The 20,491-nt window shown below is 38.1% G+C and overlaps 1 protein-coding gene across 1 annotated transcript in view; it reads right to left on the bottom strand.

The window, feature by feature from the left end:
- The window catches only part of doc2b (double C2-like domains, beta), a 112,332-nt gene that overhangs the window by 50,192 nt on the left and 41,649 nt on the right, over positions 1–20,491 (bottom strand). Inside the window, exon 3 of the mRNA XM_054626514.1 lies at positions 9,162–9,241. Within this exon, the coding sequence (XP_054482489.1) occupies positions 9,162–9,241 (80 nt within the window). The remainder of the gene's footprint in view (positions 1–9,161; positions 9,242–20,491) is intronic.

Genomic DNA, 20,491 nt, shown 5'->3' with positions numbered 1-20,491 from the left:
CGATGCAACAATGATAGTGTTTATAACGGATGCTAGTTTGCAAGATCCATCCCTAATAAGGCTTTTATGAAACTATCAGATTAAAACAGTGATGTAAAAAGAACGAGAGATACAATAACGCACGTGTTGAAAACACTGCATTTAAAAGCTAGACATGAGAACAGGTTTGTTGGTAAATTTATCAAGATTTGGACGCTCTTATAAAAATAGTTGGAGTAAATTTCAAGTCATCAGGTAGCAACTTACAGAACAAGCTGTTTCAGCAAAAGACGTTTTACAGAACGGAACCGTACGGATGCTTTCTGGTGGATCTGCTGCAGCTTTGTAATTGTTACATAATGAAAATAATATTTGCAAAAGTTAAAATCTTGTATTTACTTAGAATGCGACATGGGTGTGTTATGAGAGAATGCACAGACATGCAGAGGGCACGACCACCTGTCGCAGACTTTATATTTGTATTTCCTGTGGCAATGTTTATTAATGCAGTAGCTGACAGGAAGTAAACTTGAACCAAAGCGGTTGCCCTAACAACAGAATGGCAATTAAAATGTCTATACCGGCATGCATGAATCCAGTGAGACACTGAAGCCCTCTTCAAGGGACAGAGCCGGCGGTTCACATCCTTCAGGGTTCTCTACAGGCGCCTGCAGATCTTCTATCTGTCTGTTGTATTTCTGTTATTTACCTCCGCTCTCTTTTACCTGTTTTCCCATCGTTTCCCCAAAATTCATATCACCTGCATATTTCTATACTCAAGTTTAAGAAATGTAAACTTGTGTGGACACGTCTTTGCATTGGTTGAATTTGATTCAAAGCGCATCTTTTTCATTGACTTTGTATGCAGTCTGGTCACACAGTCACAGGACTAACCCAAGAGGTTTTTGCCTTCAGAGCAGGGTAATTATCGTACAATAAAACTGACACTAAACAAAATTAGCAGTTAAAAAATTGCCGTAAACTGAAAATAAATAAAATGTATATCCTCTAGGAAAAACTTTACCTAAGCTGAAACAATAGTCCCTGGTTAAATAAATGAACGCAAATTCACTATAATATATGAATATGTAAAAAAGGAAAAATAATTAATTTCCTTTAAATATCGTGACATTAAACCACATTTTACAGACTTTCCAGGACATGGAAATTGCTTCACAATGAATCCCTATTGTTTATCACGTGCAGTCTAGTCTTATAGAATTAAATAACAAGAACATTTTAGAAATTACATTTTGTGGTAGTCCAGATGCCATGGACCTGCTGCAATGGCATTTAATGCAGTTACTTTGTGATGTAAACATAGTTTTCTTCTGTTAACCTTGTGATCGCTACGACTAAAGATAAAATGGTTTTGATAACTTGTTTTTAAATCCTGTCTGTCAGTTACAATTGCAGTGTTTTTGTGTCTCATTAGCATTTAAACACATAAATAAGTTGCTTTTTTATTCCCTCACTGGTCACTGAAACAATTTCTGCATCGACCATCAACAGCTGCTCAATATACATTGTTTAGCATATTGTTTGTGAGCAGATCATTTTGAAATCTTGTCTCCAGTTATGATCGTTGTTTTTCTTAATGCAACGTGTGTTCTAACTTAAATACCGTGAACAGTAACACCAGCTCTCCTGTGTCTGAGTGACACTGAACAGCAAACAGAGCCTCCGAGCCTCCGAGCCTCCGAGCCTTGATCTTTATTGGCACATTCACGATAATGAGGCACCGAATTAATTACAGAATTTGGAGATCTCAGTCTTTTTCGCTCAATTAATTATTGACTTAAGCTCTGCCCTCTCGTTTTTTCCTCCCATTTGTGGGACGAGCAAGCTGTAAAGTGAGACTGTATTCAGAGAGATTCGGTTTGAATATTGCCTCTACGCACAGCTGAGGAACAAAATGAGTCACCGGTTTGTCTCGACCCGAACCTCCTGCTAAATGAGACACAAAAGAAAAATGCCATTTAGGTTAAAAAACGAGTGACATTATTGAGTAACAGCCGACTGTACTATTAGGAAAGACTCTGAGTCACTCTGTACAATTCAATAAATCTCACCAGGAGAAACTACTCTGAGGAAGAGAAACACCCCAAAGGCTGAGATTTAGACCAAACTCCTTTTATCTGTGTTCGATCCCACACATCCTGACTTCTCCTCCTGACCAGGAAGTGCTGTTAGCTCTGAGCCCTGTCCATCTACATGCATGTGTTCCCTTTTTAAATCAATTAAAGCCTATTTCGAGGGGCTAAATTGACTTATTTCCATCATGTGAGCCATCAGGATGGACGTGGTCTGATTCACTTACTGCACTGAGCAGCCCTGTGAGGGGGGTGAAGTTATAGATGGAGGGATGCTATAGTGAGGTAAAACAGTGAGTTAAGACTTCAATACTTCAGAGACTAAAGTTAATGTCCGACCCTGAAATGTTGGTCTGCGGTTCACCTTTATTTTTACATCATTATCCAGAGCGGGCAGCATTGAGGACGTAATGGTGACCTGTGTGCTACATGTGGATGAAAAGGGCTTTAAAGTACTTTTTCTTTTCTAATTACTGTTATTATCAGCTGTCACGTAGGCTTCTCAGTTAGTTCCAAGTGCTTTACTGAAGATTGCATTACAGTCGGGTTTCTCCATCGGGACATTTTTAAAAATCTATTCCTAGGATGTTTTTATCTTAAATATTAAAAATCTTACATCAAAAAAAGTGGGTCCCCAGAAATAGAAGTTTGGGAAACACTGGCATAGAGGGCTCAAATCAATATGTCGTTTTTTCCAGTGGAAAGACTTTTCCAGGATGTGTAGCAGGAACTGAGATCCCTCTGTTTCCCGGAAATTCACATAAAATCCCCCATTTTCTTGGGGGTGTCAAAAGAAGATGCATTGAAAAGCAGAGCAACAAACAAATCTGTATGAATGACTTTGAGTTTTTTCCACCTAAAATATAAGAGAAACTGTAGTTATGCTGTACTTGAAATATAACAACATAACTTATCTCATCATATGCCATATGCTCTCCAGTAATTAACACAAAAAGAAGAAAAATGTTGTGAATTTCATGTATGAATGAATGAATGAATGAATGAATGAATGAATGATACAGACTGCTGCATATGAGCCGTAGTTGCCACAAAAGATTAAAACCTTTCACTAAATTATTTCTGCAAACGGATAGAAAAATATATATATAAAGACAAACTATTACCGGCTGCTTAAATCATGAATCATTACGAGTCAGGACAAATAAGCAGGAGGCTAAAGCTAACATATGCTGCACAGTGGAAGAACATTCATTCATCTGTCAGCAGAGCTTTTTCTTTTTTCAGAGGTTACATGTTTCTGGAACATAAAACGAGAGTTCATTAAAAATATAATTATCTAAATAGAATCACTTCACATAATGAGTGAATATTAACTGGTGACCATTATTAATAATGTTATATTTGATTGACGGATGCCAAGATAGTCATCATCGTTAGTAGCTCCTCAATTTGTGGTCGCACCCCGAGCTTAATTGAAACGGGTTTGATGTCACCGTTATGTGTTTGGTTCAAACGAGCTGCAGCAGCTCTCCTCCCCCAGCAGTGATTAGCTCAGTGGGGGAATAAAACACAGCTCACTTTGACAAAGTAAATATCACTAAAAGACAACATAAGTCACATGATTTTAACCTGCAGGGTGAATAATAAAGGTAATACTAAATATGGATCATTTGCACAAAAGGACATTTGTCTGAATTTGTTCTATGGTGTCAAGCTGGAAAAAAAAAAATCAACAGCAGTTTTATTTTACCGTATTAGAGTAGCATTCATTAAAAAAAAAAAAAAAAGGTAATTATTGAATACCTCTGGCTCTCAAACTGTTGACATGTCAAGGTGAAGTATTTAATTAAATGTTAACAAGAGAGTCTATGGGCCATTTGTTCTACTACCGTCCTCCTTATTACATGGCTCGGAACCCTTTATTTCCACCTACGAATGAATTCTACAAAGTAGATTACCAAGAGCAGTTGGTAAGAAGCTCACAGACACACTACAGACACACTACACTCTTCTTAAAACATTTACAGGCTTTTTTGGTATCTAGAAGAACTTTATTAAAATCTTGGGGGTTTGCACGAGCACTAACACCCGTTTCTCTGAGCATTAATGACAGGGATGAATGATAAGGAACATAAGTAAAACAGCGTGTTACTATTGTGCTTTTGTTATTTCAAGTGTGTGGTAATGACGACAAAAGTGAATTACTCGTTCCTTCTCTTTGAACAATACAGCACAACAAAAAAGAAACACACAAAAAGCGACTGAAAATTATATATAATTTGCTTTGTAATAGCAGAGCGGAAAGAAAAAATGAGAAAAGGTGAAAATACATAGGCGATGATTGGCAGCTTAATTGAAGGGGAATAATGCAGGTAGCATTTTGTCTGTTGTGCTGGGTGGGTGAATGAAGGGGCAGTGAAGGGCCTCGGACACGTTACAATGTATAAGATGTGGGGAGGTTTCTCTCTGCTAGATCGAGCTGTAGAACTAGAGCTTTATTCATGCTCTCAGTATGACATCGTCAAAATGGACTTCATAATCTCAATAATCATCAGCACCACAGTCCTTGGATGAAAAGTCCTCTGGGAAAACCAAGTCAAGACTTCAAACAAGTCCTTAAGACAGTTGAAATGCACAGATTGTTCAGAGTTTTTAGAGTCAGATTCAGCAGTGTTCTCAGCCTAATAGTGAAATATATAATATACTTTTTTTGTTAAATTACCAACAGGAAGAGCAAAGAATGGCTCCCGGAGGGACTCCACAAGTAGGACAATAAGAAATTGCTTTTGTTGTCTGAGAACTTCTGACTGTAAGAGGAACAACGCTGTACCACAGATGTAATGTCGTTTCACACCGTTTAAAATGTCAGCTCAGTGTTATCAGAACAAACATTATTACAGTCATATAGGACAATGACCCTCGGCTAAGCCCCGCCCCCCGCTACTATTCTGTGAAGCTTTCAAAGCTACGTTACCATGGAGCCCACACTGCCACTAACTGCACTACCTGCACAACATTATCGTATTCAGAGAGAAGCAGACAGAAGGGTCTACATATGTGTTTGAAGGATATCTCCAGGATGTCAAACTGATTTAACAGTGAAAACAGGTTTAAAAGATAAAGATAGAAGCTGGAGCTACAGGTTCAGCTCCACAGTTTTCTTCGTAGAAACATAACGTTTTAGAAACGTATATCTCCTTCCAACCTCTCCATTACGAGCTCTAAATCCACTAAACCAGTCTGAAGATGAAGAACTTCTGAAACCACTGATGAGAGTCTATGGAGCAGAGACAGATAGCGGTCAAACCCTGGTCCGAGCTGGACGATGCTACAGTATGATTGGCCAGTCTGTGTTTGAGGGGTGGGTCATCTTTTAAAAGCTACAAACATAATCTGTCTCTAACGTTGACCAGGTGTTGTCATTTTTACCTTACTTAACCATATTTTTTAAACATAGTATAAAGGTAATTACCATAACCACATCACACCTGGACCTCAGCCACATTTACTTCCAATCCACTTGTATTGTGGGTGACATAAGGTGGCTATTTTTTTGACAAGGAAGAAAAATACATGGAATAAAAATAGACCCTGTCTGGTTCTGCTGGATTGATGATGCTTTCTGAAAACTGTCCATTGAGAGTCTGAAAATGTTGCAGGAGCTCAAGGGTCACTGTACCGCTGTGTGTTATAAACAGGATATATATATATATATATATATATATATATATATACATATATTATATATATATTCATTCCTGTTGAGGAATTACTATTTTCTTATGTTTCCAAATGTCAAAGTATCGACATTAAATTAAAATATCGAGAGTGCTCATTCTTCTCTCTGTCTTATTCTTCTTCATTTGGCTAATGAAGGACTGCTTATATATATATATATATATATATATATATATATATATATATATATATATATATATATATATATGTATATACATAGTGAGGGAGCTGTAGAAAAGACAGAGTACTGGGGCCAATTGGGTTTAAAAACAAACCTGGTAGTACATTAAATCAAGTTGACACTTTCAATAGGAGACTCTTTCTTGAAGATAATTAGTTTGCAGTTTCAAGCAGTCCTTCATTAGCCAAATGAAGAGGAATAAGACAGAGAGAAGAATGAGCACTCTCGATATTTTAATTTAATGTCGATACTTTGAATGGGATTAAGATAGTTGAGCAGGCTAAGTTGTATTTAGAAATAAGACATGTTCAATTCAGTCGTCCTTTGCAACTTCTTTTAACCTCTTTTGTTTGCTCTAGTCATGTTGTCTGGAGTCCTTTTGTCAGTTTCTGCAATACACAACACTCTAACCAGTGCAGAATTACCAGAATTTAGAGTTCCTTCTCCAATTCTTCCATGAGCCAGGATCCATAAGATCCAATCAGAGAAATGCCTAACTGAGCTACACTCAGTCACAGTTTGTTTTTCATTGAAGCTACTGCAGCTTTGGTGGCAAAAGCGAGACAAAAAAAACAAATTAAATCCTGAAAATGGGTATATACAGTATTTGACAGAGAAAAAAAAGCTTTTTTTTTTCTGGTTGGCTGGGCAGCAACCAAAGTCAGGAAGCAGAGCAGTAAAGAAAATAACCATCATAAATCAAGATGGCTTGATGCCCACTCTGCTGTCCAACACTCCTGCCAAGACTGGCTCCTCTGATGCCCACTTTCCTCCAAACCAGCCAGTCAGGCAGACAGATAGGAAGAGTTATAGCTGCTGACGGCAGCCATGGCTGGCGGAACCACCACTTCATCATAACAAACACAGGGGAGGGAATCAGAGAGGTAAACACCCCTGGGCTAGTATTTATTGTGTGTTGGATATCCAAACCATATCTAAAAGTTAGATATGGGTTGGTTATGGAAGTCCACCTCCAATATGCTATATATTTGGTTTGTGTATTTATTGAATAATTCATCAGTGCTGATCTGGTTGTGTAATGTCCATAGGAAGCCTGTAAGCAGTATTGATTCAGCTACAACATTAATTTATTCTGATCTGGTGCCCATGATATACAGTCAGATTATGTTAAATTACGTTAGAAACTGAGATTGTTACACTTTCTATTTAATTAATTTTTTGCACTGTAACAGCTAATTGACTTCATCACAAACACATATTGAACACATTGAGCATTAATAACTTAGGTTTGAAAGTGAATTCCAATGTAAACAAATTGCATGAATACATTGAATACAATGAATGAATATTAATACAATTCATACTCCATCTGAGTTTGTGTGCTGATTTGTGGTGATGTGTTTTCCTGTAGTGATGTTCTAAAGCATTCAGACATATGAGGTAAAGCTTTCTGTTTTGCTGAGATGTCATAATCAAGTTTGTAAAAATCCAAAAAAAAGGGTATATGGTGGAATAGTGGCATTGAAGAAAGATGGCGGCGCAGACGCAGCGGCTCGGTGCTCTCGGTCAAACAGCAGCGTTTGGTTTATTTTGGTTTATTTATGTATGTTAAGTTTACTGTGTTGTTCGCTGCTGCTGGCTGGCTGAGGGCTACCAAACGGAAGTTCGTTGTATCACTACAATGACAATAAAAACCTCTTTATCTTTACCTTTGTCTTATCTTGAAATGTGCAAGAAGCCACCAAATTTGGGCTTTTATGGCTGAAATTTGTCAAATTGACTTGTAGACCCCTATAGCTGGTGAGTCTTTCACACTTGCTGGCTCCTATACATCTTTGTGGAAAGCCTCTTATTTTCCAGCCTCATTGGGATATAGCTTTAGATAAAAGCATACAACAGTACATGTTTTGGCATAAAGTCCTAAAGAACACTTATATTAACACTAGTCATTGACCAACCAACATCTCTTACTCCAGTTTGCATTGGCATTGGGGTGGTTGGCTTTGAATTTTGCAAAATCTTTCTGCAGTAAGGGTTGAGTTTCATTGACAAGAGAAAGAAAGACAAGGGGGATCTCCATCCATCCGTCCATTTTCCGTAACCTGCTTATCCAGTTAAGGGTCGCAGGGGTGCTGGAGCCGATCTCAGCTGTCAATGGGTGAAGGCAGGGTTCACCTGGACAGGTCTCCAGTCTGTCGCAGGGCACAAGGGGGATCTGATTGGAGTTAACTAATGAGTGAGAAGAACTGTGTTTCTGATAAAAAGAGAAACTCCTCATCCAGCTGAGAGAGCTGAGTATGGAGATACTCAGATCAATGCATGTTGTTGCATTGGAATTATTGGGGAAATTGTGCTCTGATTTCATCAAAAACATTGTTCAACATGTAAGATGTTAAAATGTTAAAAAGCAACACCGGCGAAATTAACACCTCAAGCAGGAACGCATGATCTTGTCACTACAGTGTGATAAAATATACCAAGAAAAATAGAGGAAATTAAACTTAAAGGTCTGCTCTGATAATATCCTGTTTTTTAATAAAGGCTTTACTTCAGTTGAGGTAGCTTAAGGTCTCGGTCACCATTTGACATTTTGCACATCAGTCAGTCCAATATTCATTCTCCTTTTTCGCTCTGTTTTGGTCTCCACCAAGAAATATTAGATGTTTGATTTTCATCACCAGTGAGTCACCTTAGAGTCATTTTTAATATAAAACCTACTTATTAACGCGGCTTTAGGCTAAGACAAAAGTGTTTGGATGCACATTCTTGGTGTGTTTGTTTTCAATATGCTTTAGAAATAATGAATGCTTTCCGAGATGAAAATAGATGTAAATATTCCTCTCACAGAGAGAACAGTGGGACGTGTTAAGTCAGAATTCAACAGCCTTGTTTTCTGCCAGTATGTGTAGGTTGACACAAGAGGGGGCTGATGCTAAAATATTCATGTCTGACAGTTATTGAATTTGAAAACGTATTCAAAAACTGTCACTTGGTGAATGTTGATCATCCTTTTATCGCCTTGTTACAAAATAGAGACAGATGTTTGCTCAGTCAGTAATTAATAAAATTCAATCAATATGGCCACAACATTCGCCATCAGTTTAGCTAAACTCAAAGCAACAGCTGTGTAAGTGTTGTAATTGTCTTGATGATATGAAACTCATATAAAGTTATATCCAAGCCATAACATTGGATGTTCATAGAAGCTACATAATACAGTCTTCATTCTCGTCATCATGGCGGCTCACCTTGGCTTTGTTGATGGTGCAGTTCAGTGCATTGTTCTCCTGGTCATACTGCAAACTGAATTCCAAGGTCCCCAATGTAGCTGTAAAGAAAGAGAGAGAAAAGGAGATTATTGACACAACAAACCAACAGGCTGGTTGTTGGCAATGGTATGTAATAATAGGCACCATGATAGAAATAATCATACAAAGAGTGGACATTTACAAAACTGGACTTTTGTGTTTCATCAATGTTTTCTCAGTTTCTGGTGTAAAGTTTTGATAAACAAAATACACATGTCCCTGAATAAATTAATACATCTTTTGATAGATGTGCCAGTTTTAAATATTTTAGTACTAAAATGTTTCAGGCTCTGAATGATATCTGAACAAACCCCTCTGTAGAAGCCTTCAGAATATAGAGAGGAATGAAACTGTAAAGTTTGGTGTATGTAAGAGCTACTGAAGTGGAGATTTATGGATCAGAGTCTGAGAAAAAACTCATTTAGAGAAAACGTCCTTTAAAGATATGTTTAGTTAAATTACATACATGTTGAAGACACTACAGGTGAATAGGGTAAAAAAAATAAAATAATAGATATCAACATGAAACTTCACCAGTTGATTACTGACATTAAGATGATTATGTTTGTATTACAAGCTTTCTGAAATATTATGTTTAAATATGCAAATGAAGCATTATCTAATGGTAACTTTAGGTGGATTTTGGAGAAATCTACAGATTCAATTAGACAAAGTAGTAAAATAAACACCAGAATGTGTATTTTGGATGTTTTATTTACACTACTCTGAAAGATGAAATGTTATGGAAGCAAAATAGCCCCAACTTAAAAAAATATCACTGCATGAAAACTATGATTTTAATACAGTGTCTTTCCTTCAGAGGAGATCTGGGAAAATCCCTTTTGGCTGATACTATGGAGATAACATTAGGGGCATTAAATGAATGAACTCTTACTGTATTGACCCAACCTGTTGCTCATAAAGCTTGATAGCTCATATCCTGCTTACTTTCTATAAATCATATATACAAGATGGAGAGCAACAAGCTGTGAGAAAATATGTGTGAAAAAGAAATACACACTCTGGCATGATGCTGCCAAGTGCACTAAAAAGAATTAATGCATATACTCTGCAAGTGGGCGGCACAAGTGCAAATGTTAATCAGACAAAATGGAAATATGAATATGACATAATTCAATTGTTACATTTTAAAAGGGCTAAAAGCATTTAATCATCAAACAAATCGATTAGATTAGATAGAGTTAAAGTGGCTGTGAAAAGATATTCATCAAGAAATAAAGTAATCAATCATAGTCAGATCAGATCAGTGATTATGAGAAAAGGCAGGAAGAAGCAGAGAGAGACAGATAAAAGTGTATTGCTCAAGATTTTCTGAAGATTATGGACTTTGACTTAAAATCCCTTGAAGAATTTTGAGTAATACTGTATTGTCAGATTGTTTTTGGGGGATTCTTGTATTTATTTTTTTATTCGAAATGATTATTCTAGAATTAAAAGTGTAATTGTCTCCATAGCAACCTTTGCCCACTTGAGGTGTGCCACTGAGCATTGTCTAAACCCTGGGCTGAAGGGGAGACCCACTTCACCCCTGCTTGATCTAATTGACCAGCTTTTCTTTAAACTCAGAGGCTACTCTTTTTTTTGAAGCACTGCAGTTCAGAGTAGCGATCCAAAACAATTCATGGCATGATCTCATACTTTGTACAAGGGGCTTCTCATTTCCTGGATCAATGAAATGTGGTCAGGATGGAAGCGTTCCAAAAACCACAATATTAGAGAAAAGATATGTGTGGGCTTCAATAAGCATTTTGTTGTTGGTGCCAGATAACACCCACTTGTTGCTTCATTCACACTTTGATATTAATATGAGCAGTGAAAACACCATTAGTTTATGGATTTGTAATTGTACTTTAGGGTGCTGTAATTACCACCTCCTCCACGCTTTAGCTCCTCTTAGGAACTTCGAAAATAGAAATGGCTCAAATGTAGCAGATGAGCAATGAAATTTTGGAAGATCCCGTAGTGGCTTTTTTATTTTGGTCGGTCTGTCCACTGCTTTAGTCCAGAAGTATCTCAACAGCTATTGGACTGCTTGTCGTGGCACATTGTACAAACATTCAGCCCAAAGGATGAATTCCAATGACCTCTGATTCCCTGGTTCTTCCAGTTGCGCTTCAATCAAGATGACATTTGTGGCTGAGAGTGAAATATCTCGACAACTAGTTACCATTTAATTCAGTGCACATAAAAGTGCTTTCTTATCTGACCCCACTTTGGCAAGACGACATCATTTAGCAGTGTCTTCCAAAAGTATTAAAAATCACTGATGTGACACCACAATGGTAATGGTTTGGTCCACAAACTGTAAATAAGAAGTGAAACTCATCAATTTTTGTGGACTGCTGTTTGAAGCCTCAAGTTCGACATTCTGGCAGTTGCCATCTTGTTTTTTTTGCAACCAGAAGTGACAGGAAAGCATGAAGCAAAGTACAACCCAAAGACATGTGTAGGTGATCAAAATGTTACAATTAACTTTCATGAACTGAAAACAGACTCTCCGAGACCGGACAACACTGTGGTAGTGACCTGTCAATCACAAAATAGCCCTGCCTTATTGACTCTAAATGGAGCATCATTTACTAAATGAACATCATGCTGTATTGAAGAAGACTTGAAACTAGAGATTGAGACCATAAACTCATGTTTACAATGTTTACTGAGGGAATAAATCAAGAGAGAAGTAGAGTCATTTTCTCATAGACTTCTATACAACCAGAGGAGTCGCCCCCTGATGGACATTTCAAAGAATGAAAGTTTACACCACTTCAGCATTGGATTTACTATTAAGAACTAGAGGTTGCTGCCATTGGCACAAAAAAACACATGTTACTTAGGCACTTATGTTAGTAGATATTATCATTTTCACTGGCACTCAAGTTAAAACTATGAGTGAGTAAAGCTCAGCGGAGAAACAGGTGCTTGAAGCGGCGGTGGAAGCACCTGTGGGATCAGAACCACAGAAGAGGTTAGTAAAGGGCCAGACAGGAGCTCCATCCAGGAAAGGCCAAAGATTTAGTGTCTCGCTCCACTGAGTTTGACAGCTGTGAGGAATGAATTGATTTTGGAAAGGAGCTTTGGTCTTAAGTTACAGTTTCCAAACAAATTATTCTGGTGCAGTTAATGTTCCCTGTAATTATGTTAAAGTTAAGAAAAAGAGTGTGAAACTTAATAGATAATCCTCCTTGAAAAACTAATTCCCTCTGCAGCCATAAAACTGTTACATTAAAATAACACTTTTATGGCTGCAGAGGGAATTAGTTTTTCAAGTACATGTAGAGTGGAGTACAGAAAGCTGTTTCATTACTCTTTAATGAACCCAAAGTATTCCAGACTTCCAGAAAACAGATGAGTTACAGGATATAATCGGTTTAACCACCAGGCCACACTGGGGCCTTGAACTGGGATCTCCATCAACATTGGTACTCACTTCCAAAACATTAAATTGTTATTAATCCCAATTTGGAAACAAGTTTCTGTTTGTGATTAAAGTAGTCCTGAGTCTCCTAGTCAGCAATGAATCAGTGCTCTTCTTCTATTCACCACCTCCACGCACTAAGACAAAGAAGACATTTAGTTTGCTGCCCAGTGATGAGCTGATGCTGGTACATGATATATGGGTAGGTCATGGTTCCATGCTTCTTGGTGCAAAACTGCTCAGTGCATCTTCAAAACAGTCTGCAACCATGTTTACCCCTGAATGTCCTGGTAGAACAGTATGGAAACATTTGGAGCGTCACCAAATTAAAGGTTTGTTTGGAGTCCAGATTTTGATTCCCATCAGCTTGTGTCTCACTTTACCTTAATCTGAACCAATACTTGTCCTTTTCCTTCCTCTTAACTTAACCTGAGCCCAAAGTCCAACCAGAGATAGGAGGGCAATGCTAGTTTAACTGGAAAAAAACAAGAAGAATTTCTTGAAAAGTTGGACCTTATGACTTTTGACACCGCTAACAGCAAGGCCTAAGGACTTAACATGCTGTGCAGATTTTCTTGAAATTTAGCTTGAATTCTCATGATCCACAGAAGATGAGCCTTTTGTTGACCCCACAACCTTTCCTTAGGTCACAGGGACTCAAATTGCCATTAAATGTATGAAACACACTAATGTTTCTCAGAGAATACATCTAGCTTTGAGCACAAGACAACAAAAACAATCTAATATGGATATTTATACCAATTTGCTATGTGCATGCTTTTTTCATGAACCATTCCATTTCCGCCTACACCACTGTTTCATCTCAGCCTGATAATCAGACAGATTTTCCGTGTTGTTTTCTCTTTGTTACTAAGTCTGACATTGTGTTCATGTTAGGGCTGCCCAGTGGGGGCCAGGATTGATTCTGGCTCTGTCACAGGGCAGTGATGCCCCTATTCTTGACCTACAAAGCCCTAATTTGTCAATTGTTACTCCAACTGGGAAACAGCAGTCGATGATCACAACAGCAGACCTGGTTGAATGGCTGAATAGAATCAAAGAGGTGGACGGTGACTCAGAAACTGAGTTTTTCTCCAAGAACAGAAAATATATCTGTAAAAGCCAATTAATCATCTATTTATATTGGAGCAAAGATAGTTTATGTTGGCAGGTCATATTACATAACTTCTTTTATCACTTAAGTTTATATCACAGTTTCTGTTTTATTATGAATATGTGTGTTGTTAGCCATTCTCTTGTGGTAAAGCTCTAGAATAGATATATTATATTATATACAACAGGTAATAGTGCCAGTATTAAGTCTTTCATTGCACATGCCAAAGTAGGGTTGGAAAGCGGAACGCTATGGAAAATGAAGTCTGCTTAGGTTTGGATCGCAGGAAAGTTTTTGTCCCTGTTTAGTGAGTTACAGTGATATAGTGATAACAAACGTTTGTATCGGAACATCAAGTCACCTGTCCATCAAAATGTAGCCCCGCCCTAAAGCATCCCCTGCTTTATGGTCTGTTTGACTCTAAATGGAGCATCATTTACTAAATGAACATCATGCTGTATTGAAGAAGACTTGAAACTAGAGATTGAGACCATAAACTCATGTTTACAATGTTTACTGAGGGAATAAATCAAGAGAGAAGTAGAGTCATTTTCTCATAGACTTCTATACAACCAGAGGAGTCGCCCCCTGATGGACACTAGAGAGAATTCAAGTTAAGGACAATTCCGCATTGGCTTCACTTTTCAGAACCGAGGTTGCGTTCTGTTTGTTGCGTTGTAATGGATCTAAAATGATCCCTTGTTCGAATTTTCCTTTCTGTGGGTGCGTTTGGTTTTCACAAAATGTTTTTCAAATTCATTGACACGAGTCAGAACTCAGATACCTTGCAAAATGACTCGAACTGGTCAACGGCCACTAAAATATCAGTATCCTTATTGATCTGTCTAACTAGGTTATGGGGAAACCTTTGAAATGTACTTGTTGTGCCGTCGTTATGACTCTTTAGACTGCTCCCGTTTTGGGTCGTCATAGAGGATCATCTGTTTCCGTGTAGTTAATATAATCCGGGCCTCCACCAATGCTGTATGGAAATCTGATTTTATGATCCGCATATTTGCGGTTATGACAACACTGATGCAGGTTATCTTTTGTTGGGTACAATGAGGGTTCATTTTTTCTCATTCCTACTCATTATATTTTGCTGGTGTCACTACAATGGATAAGGAAAGGAAAACTTTTTTTTAGGGATGAAGGAAGGTTTGTCCTTCCATGAATTCATTCCCAACATTAATATTTAATTTACTGCAAGGCTGCCTGTGTTTATCTCTGTATTCAGGGCAACAGTAGGATTCTGTCGATGCGCTGCTTGGAACTATTTTGCTCTGCAGATGCATAAGATGCAACGGTGCTGTGAACTACAGGAGTATAATAAAGTGGAGTCGTTTTTTCCTACAGTGGAGTCATATTCCTCTCCTGCTGTGCATCCTAATTTCTGTGACTTTCAGAAAAAAAGGGTGATGGGTGTAATTCAATTTGTGTGGCTACTTGAAGCATTGAAAGCAGTAATCACCCAATTTTCTGCAAAGAATTGCAAATGACAATTCTTTGAAAAAATGGAAATAAATGAACATAGTAATTATTTGTACTCAGGTCTTTCTTTGGATGCTGCTGAGTTACTCTCTAACAAAGTGACATTGGATGTCTTTGAGCGTGACTGATTTCTTTTCCTTGATGTGAGAGTTCAGTAGGGTGCTTGTAAATCTGTTGAATTGAAATGTTGAAATAATGACATCAGGTGACACTCCAGAGAGATTGCTGTTATTAAAAGCAGGAGATAAATGAGGAGATGTGATTGTTTCCCGGGCAACAAAGGATGACAAGTGTTGAGAGAAGGTGCTAAAATGTTGACAGCGTCGTCATTTATTGTACAACATACGTTGTTCCCGCTGTGTGTAACGATTAATGTGCCGAGAGAACTCTCTGTCTTTTATCACAGACTTTGCTTGAAGCAACCTTTTGAAGCCGACGTATCGACCAATGTGTTTTTTAAACGGTGGACTGAGGCTCTGGAGTGACATCTGAAGTGTGGCTGCGCAGGTCTTTGATTTAAAGTCAACTGTAAAAAATGTATCACAGAGTTTAAGACTTTTGAAAAGCAGCCACATTCTTTACATCAACAGCGACGGCTTTGTGGCAAGAAAAAAGCAATGAGTTATATTTTCATTCACAGTTTCACAGGCTCTCACTTTCCTTTAGAGTATACAGCCGACTGATGTGTCCATTTAGACTGTTTATGATGTTAAAACAGACGGCACAGTCCATTCACAGTCTTTGGAAAGTTCCATTTTCCTCCCTCACCACTTCTCAATCCATGAACATACAGTAGAAACGCTAGTGTCCATTGCTCGGAGTGCTTGTGTGGGCTAATCTCAGGGCACATTAACCTGAGGATATTCTTGGCTCGGTGCAAAAACAGCACACAATTTGTCACTTAATTTGTGCATGAAGTGACATTTAAAAAACTTTGTGTCCAAAAAGAGCGCTTGGACGGCTATTGAAAAACTGGTAACAGGAGGAAACAGCCTCGGGCCTCCACCACAGTCAAAAGGGCGTAATATACCCATTCACACATTTGTGCTTGATGTGACAGCACAGCCAAGCAGCTCATCGAAAACATGTCAGAGGGCTCTTTATGCTCCATCGGGAATAATAGTGTTAAAGGAGCTAATGAAGGAGACACAGCTGACAGGGCAGGAGGCTGTTCTGAGTGATGGCTGCTGTCAGAGTGGATACCACGATGCTCAGTTAGGAGGAGCATCACGCTAGCTGTATTACTGCCCTCCAGGCAAAACTGTAGAGGCAAATTCCCACTGAGAGTCTGACCGAGTAGTCACCTCCAAGCTGAGAGCAAAGTTCATGAAACGCAGCAACGCTAGTATTTCCGGTTTAAAGAAACATGCACATTCAAAGATCTCGAAATGCAACGTTGCACTTTTTGATGGCAGCTGAGCAGATCTATAGTTTTCTGTCAGACTTTGAGTATTGATCAGCAGGGATCGACTAGAGGCAGTTGTAACACGGGCAAGAACACTTTCAAGAAATTAGCGGCGCACCCTGCTAACTCTACAGCAATTTATGATTTTAAGGCCCGCTCAGGTGGAATGAAAGTGCAATTAGGATGCCATTAACTCCAAAGAGCTGAAAGTCAAATGGCATAAATTGAGTGCAAAGCAAAGCATCCTGAAGAAGTAGGTTAAACATCTTGTGATTTTCTCACATCACTGTGCAGAGAATGATTGAGAATGGATAATAGATAAATCACATTTGGGATCACTGAATACATGTGCAAAAGTCAAAGTGTTTTTCATTTGCATGAAATAAGATAAGATGCCTTTATAGTCATTTCTCTTTAATTTACTTTTACAAATTTCAAATCTAATCTAACAGAGTGTATCTATAGCTAGTGATTTCAATTTAAAATATTGATTATCATACTTGCATTTCCAAGAAGGGATTTCATGATACCAGAATTTTAGTTTACATGAACCAGTGAAATAACACAATTCTCACAATTCAATAAAACAAAAATAAATACCATTTACATCATTCATTTCCTAGCCTTCAGCTAATCTTGAAGCTGCTGTTATTGTTTTTTTTTTTTTTCACTAAGACAGAAAAAAGTTCAAAATAATCTTTTGCACAAACAGCCCTGACATTTTAGCAATTAATTAAGTTGTTTTGGTGACCATGTTGGAAAGGTACTAGCCAGTTTACACATCCATCAGACACAAAGCAACATTAGCACTTATTTGGAGTCTAGTTTCTGGTATCATGACATATGGCCAGAAACTAGTTTTGAAAAACTCAGTTTTTGTCTTTACGACAACTGCGTAAATGTGCCACTTTCTTTCTCTAGCTAGTCACAACATGTCTAGCCTGAGCGATTCATGGTTTCTGATCACAACTGCATCAAACCCAACCCTTCACTAATGCACATCATTGGTCAAAATCTGATGAAGCTAAACGGAAACATCCTCAATAATTAGCAGAGATGCTTCCTGAACGTCTCCAAACAAGACTCCATCTGAACCTCAGCTGGGCTTTGATGTTCTGCTCATGGAACCCTACTTCCAACAACCCACACATGTGAAACAAAACAAAAATGAATGTACAATTCAGATCGCATCCCAGAATCCCAGCCCCCCTTTATGTGCCTTTATGTGCCTTAAAAGCCTCATGGGGGACGACATGTTCGCTAAAAGACGTTATTTGTTTTTGCTTTTAGCTGCAGAGTTGATTTAATGTCTGATTTCCACCTCAGCCGTCACAACATTCGAAAGTGCTGAACATTCAGATCTGCTCACTTTTACAAAGAAATCTGTTTTTGACATCAGAGGTTACTGTGTGAAGCACGATAGAGACTTCAGCAGAGCATACACCTACAGAGGACATGATTAGATTTCAGACAGCTCATGACTGAACACATTTGCACATTAATCAAGGATTAAAATTCAACAAACACTGTTATGCTTTTAGATTAGAGTTCATATTCATTTAGAAACTACTCATGTGTTCTGTCAAGACAAGCCTTTTTTCCATTGGAACATTTACTTTTTATTCATTTAATGACAACATAAGAGCAGCCAGTTATGTTTAATATATCTCAATTGTGGCAGCACATTAGGGAGCGCTTGTTTAATATTGTAGCAGGTTGGTGTCATCGACAAAGCCCCTTTTAGATAAACTGGCAACTGAAGAAGAGCCGGAGTCAGCAGACATAAGTGTATAGTCTACATACCTTTAAATATATTAATTGGATGTCTTGTGCCACCTTCTAAAGAAAGCAGTAAAATACATATTAAACTGTCTTAAACCACAATTAAACTGTCTTAAACCAGATTTAAACTACCTTTAACCAGTATTAAATTGTCTTAAACCAGCATTAAACTACCTTTAACCAGTATTAAACTGTCTTAAACCAGTATTAAACTGTCTTAAACCAGAATTAAACTGTCTTAAACCAGAATTAAACTACCTTTAACCAGTATTAAACTGTCTTAAACCAGTATTAAACTGTCTTAAACCAGAATTAAACTACCTATAACCAGTAACAAACTGCCTTAAACTGGTATTAAACTTACACACAATAAGATTTACTTTTTTAAACACCTTCACCATAACAGGTCATTTGTTTTTTTGTGTAATTTGCTTGCAACAAAGCAGACAATCCCGTTCTCATTCACATGAACAAAGGACGGAAAAATGTATCTATAGTCTGTATAAGGACCTAATTATTTCAACAGTTCGTACTGGGAAGTTGGTTTACATCAAGTCTATGGGGAAAAGTCGCATCAAGTGACTGAACCATGAAGTTGTAATTCCACCATTTAGTGACTTTGTAAAATTAGCTCCAAACCTGGCACTCTTCCTGGGGAAGAGCTGCGACCACACTTTACTGTCCACTGACGTGTATTGTTACCATAACAACAATAACCATCTATTTTTTTTACTAGTCAAACGACCACGGAAAACAATTCAACGTCCGTTCTACACTTATTCTGTTTCTATTGCCAAAACTCTTACATCCTCTCACTGTGTCCAAATCATGGAAACAGCACACAACTAACACTTTGCAACCTTAAATCAATTGGTTTTCACAATCACAAGCTGAATTTGTACATTAATATTTCCTCCAAAAATTATAAAATGAATCTGTATTAATACTAAAACAAGAAAAAACCTTGGACACGTGATAAAAGAGCCGGCAAAATATGTTTAATTCATGAATCTTTTTGGTTTGTTTGTCTTATTTACATGGGAAAAAAAATCGCATTTCCAGTTTAATTACAAGCAGGTATTTAAAGCAGTGTACATCTTTGAACCTGCAGTTCGACAGATTAGTGGAGCTGGCAGGAGCAGAGGTCAACCTCCTGTTAATTACTACAGCCGCTGGAGTGTGACACATTGTGTCTGAGCTGCTCACTCTCCAGTTTCTCCTCATTAGATACACATCCATAAAATATTCTGTGTATGCGCCCATGCTCGTAAAACACAATCTGGATACACTGATGTGTGCTGCCATGCCAGTATAGAGAATGTGATAATAACATATATATGGGAAAAGGATGAAGGAAGACGGCAATCGCTGACAAGGAAGTCTGTGCGACTGCATGTTTTTACTGTCGGATCGCTGAGCCATGCTTGTTTAAGCTCAGCTGTGTTAACGTCATATGAAGCACCAATGACGTTGCAATTGCAAAGTCTCACCAGTGGTAGTGTTTCATTGGTTGGAGATGTTTTTGAGAATAAGCTTTCTGTGGAGATTGATCAAGTGTCAAAGGTGCAAAACTAAATATGTATACATCTTCTAGTCACGTGACCTCTTCAGGGCATGTGAACAATGACAGTCGTCGCTTGGAAGCAAAGGTGGAAGTAGAGTTGTGTCTATACTGATACCAGAATCAGAAATACCTCAGATGCAGCGTAAACAGATGGATTATCTGCGAGTCTATTTACCGGATCGGCATAAAGCACCTAGTTTACAGTCCTCGTTGGGGATGGAGTTTCTTCAGTTGCCATGGAGATGGATCAATGCTCAGTTGCTGTTGTAATATGATTTTTAAACTTTGACCTGCTGGTGACGTAGGGAACGAAGTCAGTGGGGAACTGCTAATATCTTTACCAAATTGCATGGCGAGCCATCCAATAGCTGGCGAACCGGCCAACATGCGTTAGCAGAGGTATATAAAACATCTTCCACATGGGTACGTAAGGCTCGGTCTTTGTCTTTTTTCTGCACACGATGCAAACTTTGGCAAG

Source organism: Anoplopoma fimbria, chromosome 24, assembly GCF_027596085.1.
Source record: "Anoplopoma fimbria isolate UVic2021 breed Golden Eagle Sablefish chromosome 24, Afim_UVic_2022, whole genome shotgun sequence".
Classification (NCBI taxonomy): domain Eukaryota; kingdom Metazoa; phylum Chordata; class Actinopteri; order Perciformes; family Anoplopomatidae; genus Anoplopoma; species Anoplopoma fimbria.
This window is presented reverse-complemented; position numbering and strand designations above follow the sequence as displayed.